At 47.1% G+C, this 8712-nt stretch overlaps 1 protein-coding gene across 7 annotated transcripts in view; it reads left to right on the top strand.

Annotated features, from left to right (window-relative positions):
• The first annotated feature begins 793 nt into the window (after positions 1–793).
• Positions 794–8712, top strand: part of LOC133111819 (chromodomain-helicase-DNA-binding protein 9-like) — a 77654-nt gene continuing 69735 nt past the window's right edge. For 5 of the 7 annotated variants that reach the window (XM_061222423.1, XM_061222426.1, XM_061222425.1 and 2 more), the window contains exons 1-2: positions 1510–1840; positions 6062–7738. In XM_061222423.1, coding sequence (XP_061078407.1) covers positions 6221–7738 — 1518 coding nt within the window. In that variant the 5' untranslated portion in view covers positions 1510–1840; positions 6062–6220. Of the gene's footprint in view, positions 1101–1509; positions 1841–2386; positions 2534–6061; positions 7739–8712 lie in introns of those variants that run through there. The other 2 variants (XM_061222421.1, XM_061222422.1) reach the window with 2 other exon arrangements.

Raw genomic sequence — 8712 nt, 5'->3', positions numbered from 1 at the left:
GCCTTCGCAAGTCCAACCATTAATTCCTGGCAGTGCAAAATATTGAATACATGGTGCATTGCATAGTATGTGCACAGCAATGCAATTCTGTAAGCTTTGTTAAATCACATTAAGAATGAGGGAAGTGCAACTTCACCTATATAACAATTCACTTGTCTTAACCTGAAGCTTTGAAGACTCCTTGTATTGCATTGCATTCAGTGTTCATATAACCTATGCAGAATATTTGCAAGTAAAAGTTTTTCCTATGTGCATGCCCAATTGCAACAAAAATAAACCATGCATTTTAATTGATGATTTCATATTAGAACAGTTTATAAGTCACGTGACATTCAATAATAACAATACATATAGGCCTACATCATTTCCACAATTTATATTGAACACATGTTCCAAATAAGAAAAAAAGTAAAATAACAGTGAACTGAATATATAAAAAATAAAGCCGCTAAACGTATAACACAGTGTGCCCATGTTAAAAGTAGTGTAATGTGCTACTACTAATTTGCAGATGGGAAAAAATGAAACATCCTTGGTAAATTCACATCCTTTGCGTCTTCACAGTATGGTCCCACCTTGTTTAAGTCAGGTGTCGTACGCCGATTGACCACCTGAGGACGCCGTGCGACCACGGCGCGTTGCCAGCGCAGCACTTTCGCTATCTCTTTCCCGACAGTTGCAACATTTCTTTTCGAGAGCTACGAAATCAAAGTAAAACCTCTGACGATTGGCTTCAGCCTCGGCGCGGCCATCTTGTGTGTCCTCCCATCATAACGCTTTGGTTCCCGGATTTCCCCAAATTCAGGTTTTGACAGGTGCTTTTGGGACACAGGTGAGACCGAAATCCAGTATCGGCCGAAGCAAGTCCGAAACACGGCCGCTGGTGGTCCAAATTGGACAAACTCCCAACTGTCCAATCAGAAAGCAAATAACTGATATGCAAATTGTATGTATCATCACACTGACGGCGTTGGAGCCACTGAATTCTACAGCGGAGGTGCAAGTAAAACTTCGAAATTGTAATTAGCTAGCTAGCAACCTAGCCTGCTATTACTCTTCGACATTTTTCGTGGTGTGACTGAGAGATACGCCTCACCTTGGTAAGTAATATGAACAATACTTATTATGTGTCCATATGACCTAACATGTAGTTTCGGCACCGTTGTAGCGAACTGACCGTCATTTAGCAAAGCCAAACAATATATTTCGTGTTGGTCAACAAGTATCAGGGAAACCCTCCTGAAAACCTAACTTCTTTCTCCATCACCACACCGGCTACACCTCCCCCAGACACGGAATATGTCAGATGGAATACTGTCATCCGCTTCCGCAGTGACTACTAGCTAGAGCACGTAGGCTTCAAGGCTAGAATATTCTTTTTATTTTTCTTGGCGGGTTGGGGGAGGGTTGTCAAGGATTAGGAGATTCCCATGTACGAAACAAGGTTGTGCGGGGCTTGTGTCTGTGTGAATGACGATTACCTCCTCCTCCGTTTCCCACTACGTTGGCGTCACGACACCAGACCATAGGCTGGGGGAGAGAAGTGGCGATGTGGAAACACGTGTGCGATTCGCTCCCTTAACAAATGAAAGGTCTGCCTAGTCCAGCTGTCTGAGCTCAGCGCTGAGAGCAAGTTTGGCCCGTTTCTGTAAGTGTAACTGAACTTGCCAGATAATCGGGGGGCTAAATCTATTGCATACTTTAAGATAGGCTATCTATTTGGAAAGGAATACCGGTTTAGTCTGATAGCTTCCCAAGCTGGTTGGCTGTCTTACTATCTTAGACAAGGGACGAAGACCTCTCCGAAGACACGACACTGGCACGTACACAGGATGCTAAGGTTGGTAGTAATAAACGACTAGTTAACTGTCTCCGTCTGTCTGACTTGTAACCCTATCCCAGGAGCATGCTAACTACCCGGCACTAATGTTCTCTAGCTGGTCAGCTAGTTGTTCATTGCGTCATAATCTAGCTATACAGAAAGCTAACTGGCTAGCCAACTAGCTCCATGGCTAACGAATAATACCAGGGTGGAGGTATCACCAAGAGGCACGTTGGTTAGCATGGTAGCTAAATGACATGCCCTATTGATCTGTTGCGAAGCCATAGGCTGCAAGACCTCGGTCATACGACTTCACATCCTAATGGAACGCTGGCAGTCTGCGTTTAGAAGTGGTGTATCAAATTCCCTAGGGCAGCTAAGGCCGGTATGACCTAGCTTCCGAGCTAGCTTACGAACCTGCACATCTAGCCAACCAGCTGGCAGATGATTGGCTCTTATTGTTAGCTAGCTAACTAGCTAGGTAGCTACATGTCGCTAATCCTATTTCTGGGGATCTGTTATACTGCCACAAGTAAGATTCCTTCGTTTTTTCGGCACAGTTACTAGAGATAAGGCTAAATGACGTTCAAATTGTCGACGCCTATTTAATTTGTCGGACGAGGGGGGAAATAACAAGTGTAGTACGGAGATATGACACACGGTCCGGATAGTGCCGACCCAGGATAAACAAAGAAACAACCGAATGTTAAGGTAAAATAGCTTATGTAGGAAGTAAATGCGTAACAATCAATATATAAACGAATACAAAACTATTATCTGAAAAGAAAGTTCATCATGTGTTTGATGTGTTATTTTGTATCGACCTGTTGCTTGTTGCTTGGATTCCTTTTACCATCGAATGTTGTAAATTTTTCTTCAGAGCAGGAAATGTTACCAGTAACTACTATGACGTCCTGGAACAAACGAAATCACACAAAATCAACCGTGTCGACCGCTAAGGTTAGATGATCAGTCTGGTTACAAATCCTGATGCCCATTCTGTACCCTCTCTCCATCATGTGTGTTGTTGACAGCTCACTATGGATGGATATTAAAACATAGACGTCGAAAATTGGCCGTTGCTGTAACTTACTACGGAATAGGATGCTTTCTCAATCTGCTTTTCGATGTAATAATCATGCGATTATGTAAAATACAGCAGTTGTGAATATTGAGCTTGACAAAATGTTACATTGAGCTCGTTGTGAAAGGCCCAGCTCGCTTCATATTGGCGATATGAAGTTCCATGTTAAAAGTGATTCGTTGGTTAGCTATATTTATCCTTGTTACTTATATTGCGAGGGCCAAGGGACCTTATTAACCATTTTTGTTCTCAGTTTTTAAATTCCTCATGGGCTGTTCATGTGACACCACGGCATTTAACATTTTATTGTTGCATGCATGGTTTTCAAATTGTTGGTGTCTCCGTATATTTACAGCTTTTCCATATGCCTTGACGTGTTTCTGCAGTTTCTTGTTTCAGTTTACAATCTGAATTAATAACACGTATTTCACTATGCCTACAATAAGCATAGCTCTGCAGAATACTCAATATGCGCTTTTAGTCATCTGTGACATATGTACACAAGGTATTTGGTTAGAAAAGTAGTGATTCATTTGTTTATTAATTTTGAAATTACATTGCATTGTTTGTGTTCTTAAGGACCACAGTGCTGTCCAGCTCTGAGTTTCAATTTATTACAAGGGAGGATGACATTTGGCAGTGGTTTTGCTCGCAATTAAATGTTACACTCCGGGGCCTTGGGACCCCGTATTTCACAATGTTTAGTGGTGGTCTGCTTATCCTCTGTGGGTTTTTAGTTCACTTCCTGTGCCAGCAGTAATCTGTCTTGAGGTTACCCCCCATTAATCCCGCGGCTGTCTGTTTGAAGTTGGCAGGATTGAGACACCTGTGGGCCGATATATTGCTGAATTCTAAAACCACAGCCAAGAATACAGTTGTGTAGTTTTGAGGTTTGTTCAGTTCCAGTAGGTTTAACTGCTCACGGAAGTGCCATGCTACTGAATGCAGTGACACCAGCATTAAAACCATGTTAGAAAGCGACAATCTAGCCCGACGTCATTGGTAAACCAGTCGGTTTAGAACTAAAAGGCTTGTGTGCACATCCAACCCAAATAGGGTACAGGTGCAGGACATATGAAATGAATATCAGAGGAAAATAGAAAATGTCTGCACACTGCTGGCATACTGATGCCACGTTTTGACCAACAGGGTCAAACCAGTCATTTCTCAGGTTTCCCCTCCTTTGAAAGTGAAAACACGACGACACCGTTTCTGGGGTGCATGTCTAAAATAAATGTTCATTTTGCCCATATGGGCAAAAATTGGGCATCCTTTCTTGATTTTCATTTCAGTGGACCAGAAATTTAGTATTTCATTAAGATAATGTCAGTAGGTAGAATCGGTACCTGAATGATTGTTAGTGCTAATAAATCCAGTATTGTCCATGCTAACGACTTGCAGTGAAGTGCTTTGTATTATCAGCTAATGGTTCTCCGCTCCACAATATCATCTACACAAATACACATTTTTTGTGTAGTTTTCATACTGATGCAAAACATGTTTTAATAGAAGTGGCATGTCAGGTTTTTCACCTTCTTGGCCTATACTGTAGCTGGCTTTCTAGTAGGGATGTGACAGTTCAAGTTTAAAATAAGAAAAGAAGAGGTGGGGTGGGGGGGGGTTAAACCACGTCTTTGTGCAAGTATTATTTCGCAAGTATTACTATGCACTTGCTTTGTTAATGTGCTGTATGCTAATGGTCTAATGATAACAAGTCAAACAGTAACAGGCCCAGTTACAAATCTAACCGTGGTTCTTCACCTTTAGAGAGAACGTAAGTTGCAAATTATTATTCTAAGTGACAATCTTTTAAACTGGCATTCAAATTCATAAATATAATCTTCATAAATGCATTAGTTCTCGCCTTATTTACACGTGTAATGCCACTGTGCGTTCCAGAAGCAGAATTGATTACGTTTTTATTTCTGTGGGCTTTATTTTGCGTGTATAACACAGTTCTGCATCCTCGACCTGATCGTGTCAATCGTGCAGCAGTGCCGTGAGTAGGTGGCATTTTCTGGGTGGCATCCAAGGGAAGGCCAAGTCACTGCACTTTAGTCCTCTCAACATTTGTCCAGCTGCAGGCCATAGGAGAATGTCCCCAATTTGTTGCCACTATTTTAGGTAACATTGCATGGGGTCTGAAACAAAAAAATAATAATAAAATCAAACACAATAGAAAGAGATTTGGGGGGGAAAATATTGCTAATGAGTGCTCGGATTAGTAGAAATATTGATTGTTTATCATTTGGCTGGTGGGAGGAGATATTGTGCACTGTATTGTGTCATAGCTTTCCTTGTACAGTATAAATATGTCCATGGCGTCATGGGTCTTTTAATGGAGGAATTAAGCATTTGTTGTCAGGATTTGCACCCCGAACCCAGGGACGCCAGGGACGATGGTAAAGTTGAGGTGAACGAGATGAGAACGAGGAGGTAATGGATGTGGCAGGGAGCCAAGCTGTGAGCAGACAGCGCCTGTCTGTCCTTGTCAGTGCTGTGGGGTGTGGGAAGTGATGTCATCCCCGGCGTGGTTGTACATGCAGTCCTCCGCATGCAGGGGCAGCTGGTGTCCTGGTGCCATTTGACACACTGCTGTACTCCTCGCTGAATTCCTGTAGGAGAAATCGAGCCGGCCGTAGGGTCGGCTGGGATTTACCGGACCTCGCCTGCCGTTTCTGTGAGATATACCTGTTACTCAGGGCGACTGCCGGTGCCAAGTGCATTCTTCCACCTGTTGGCTTTGGCTGGGTTGCGGGTGCCAGGAGCAAAAATGCAGTGGAGATGAGTTTGTGAATCACCTCACAATCATGGGGAGGTGTCATGATACTGCTGGTATAATGCTGCCCAGTTTTAACATTAGTTCTGTTCTATTTTTTGATAATTCTTTGGATATATAAATAAGTAAATAGAGGTTTTAAAAAGTTATTTTGTCCCAGGAAAATAACAATTTGTGTGTGAGAAACTCAAACAAGGGAAATATACATTCTCCATGGTCACTTAATCTGTAGTGATTCCCCCCTTTATTCCATTTTTTAGATCACTCAATAATTGAATCAGAATTACTATGTTGAACATCCAGCCTTGAGGTTTTTCTAAATTTTACTGACTGCTTTCTAATTCTCTCCCATCTCTCTCTGTCTCCTATCATACAGGATCTATTTATAATGAACTGGAGAGCTGTCTTGTCAGCTTACCTTGATGGATGAATTGCGGTTCCGTATCTTGTGAACCTTTCAGTCAAGAAGAGTGAGAAGCCAATAGGAGCCCGGCCGGCGTGGAGGATTTGGGGAGATTTGCCTGAGATTTGCACCATGACTGACCCCATGATGGACTTCTTCGATGACCCGAACCTGTTTGTGGGCGGTTTGGAGGGGCTCTCGGACGAGGGTTTTGCGTCGGGCCCGGTGTCTCTGGTGGACGAGCTGAACCTGAGCGCCGGGTTCGAGCCGCTGCAGGTGGAGCCGATGGCCATCGGGAAGCACCCCGGCATCGTGCCCACCACCTCCTCTCAGAGCATGACCTTCGAGCAGCAGATCAGCCATTTCGAGGCCATGAAGACCCCTCACCCCATCGGGCAGGCCTTCCCCGCCCCCGACGGCGGAGCCATCAGCGGGGGCGGTGGAGGCATGATGTCCCAGCATGCCCAGTTCCACAGCTCCCCCGCCCAGCAGGCGCCCCAGTCCAACGGGCTCTTCCCTGACAGTAGCCCCATGTGGGGTAACCAGGACCAGAACGGGAACTCCTTCCACCAGCTGCCCCCACAGCAGCCTGGCCACCACCAGCACCTTAATCAGCAGCACCATCACCACCTCCAGCAGCCGCACGTGGGCTCCCAGCCCCTGCACCAGCACGGGAAGGCCTTTCCAGAGCACCACAACTTTGACTTTTACCAAGGAAACCTGGCGCCAAAGGAGCAGCAGCAGCAGCAGCAGCAGCAGCAGCAGCCAAACCCGCATGGCCTGCCCCATTCCCTGCCACTTAATGCTAGCGGGAGCCGTAATGGCAGTCCTTTCCACCCAGGCGGAGTGGCTAACGCCATGAGCCAGCCCGCTAAGGCCTATCTGGATGCGCACAGCACCTCCTTTCCAGGTGGCCCCCAGCAGCAGCAGCAGCAGCAGCAGCAGAGCAGGATGCTAAGCTGCCAGGGGGCTCAGAAGTTTCCTGGTCCAGGGGAGGACATGGGCCTGCCGTTCTCCAGATCGCCGGCCCTCTCCTCCTGCTCGGTCAGTTCCAGCGTTGCCTACCCTCCACCCCAGTACTCCTTCCCACCACAGCCTTCGGCCCCAGCACCTGCAGGTCCCGCCAAAGCTGTGGGGGCCGCCGCCCTGCACGCCTCCATGCCGGACTTCTCGGGGGCGGGGGACGCGTTTTCGTTGATCCCTGGGCTGGGCCAACAGCAGGAGCAGCAGGAGGCTGTGACCCAGGCGGGGAAATGCCCCTTCCAGGCCCTGCATCAGCCTCGGCAGGCTCAGGGAAGCTACAGCAGCTCCGGGATGTTCTCCCCAGACATGGGCTGCTACTCTGGAGCTGTGAGCCAGCACCCCGCCACCCAGCAGGGGACCTGCCAGGCAGCCATAGCGCCAGCAACCGCTGGCAACGGATACCAGGCCCTGGACGAGAACCTCCTGCAACAAGTAGGAGGTCACAGTGGGGGGTTTGGGGAACTTGAGGCCCCAGACCTCCTGGGGGACGATCTCCTGCCTCAACTGGAGGCGGCCCTGAGCCAGGAGACCCCTCTGGAGCACCAGGATGACTCCAACTGCTCCTGGACCAACGGCAACCAGGACGAAGACGAGGACAGCTCCTTCTCCGTCAACTACGAGCTGCAGGTACGTTTGAGACGAAAGCGTCCGCCTCGGCAGAAACGCCGACCTGTCTGTGCCGTCCCGTAAGCGGCATTCGTGCCGCGAGTTTGCGCGCGGCTCAAAAGATTTGGCAACACTTGTGAAAGGCCGTGGGTTGTTTGGCTTCCTGTGAATCGTTCTCGGTTGAGTTAGTGGGGAAACTGGTCTGGTGACGCAGTGGTTTCTCCTGTGCCACGGAGCAGAGGCCAGCCAGCCAGCCACCTGTGTAATGTTTAACAAGCGGTGATAGAGCCGTGCAGACGTGTCGCTGGAAAGCCGCGATTGTGGCCGAGTGCGAGTCTCTGTTAAATGATAATGATTTGGTCCAGCTACCCAGCCGGCAGGCAGCACATACAGGCTAATTAAGAGTGGCAGCCGTGTCTTCAGGACTTATTGTAAGCGTGCTTAAAGCTATAATGAGATGTGGGTCACTGCAGGCTGGAGTCACTGTAGGGTTGTAGCTAGAGTCTTTATCCACTTCTACCACTGTGAGCACGCGGAGGTGGTGTGTGTGTGTGTGTGGTGTGTGTGTGTGGTGCTGTTTATCTTTTCTCAGGGTGGATTGACCTGACGAGCCTGAACAGGGCCAATGGCAGAGTGACAGTTTCATGCCCATCTGGCCAGTTGCACTGCGGTTATGTCCCCTGTAGATAGTGAGTCAGCATGATTGTAGTACTAAAACCAACCCTGTTCCTGGAGATCTGCCGTGGTGTAGGTTTTCCAACCCTAACAAAGCACACCTCATTCAACAGCTAGAGAATCAGGAGCGCCAAATTAGGATTGCAATGAGCCTACAGGATGATATAGGATAGGTGACCACTGTTGTAGAGTAATCTTCATTCCTCGTCCTGCAAAGCCACAGGGTCTGTTGTTTTTTAATTGTGTAATTAACTGCTTTAATTCATCAATTAATTCCTCTCACCCGCTTTCTTGGGTCTGAATCGGTTGCTAATATCAAG

Source organism: Conger conger, chromosome 15 (genome assembly GCF_963514075.1).
Source record: "Conger conger chromosome 15, fConCon1.1, whole genome shotgun sequence".
Classification (NCBI taxonomy): Eukaryota; Metazoa; Chordata; class Actinopteri; order Anguilliformes; family Congridae; genus Conger; species Conger conger.
Note: the sequence above shows the minus strand (reverse complement) of the source record. Positions and strands in the feature narration are given on the sequence as shown.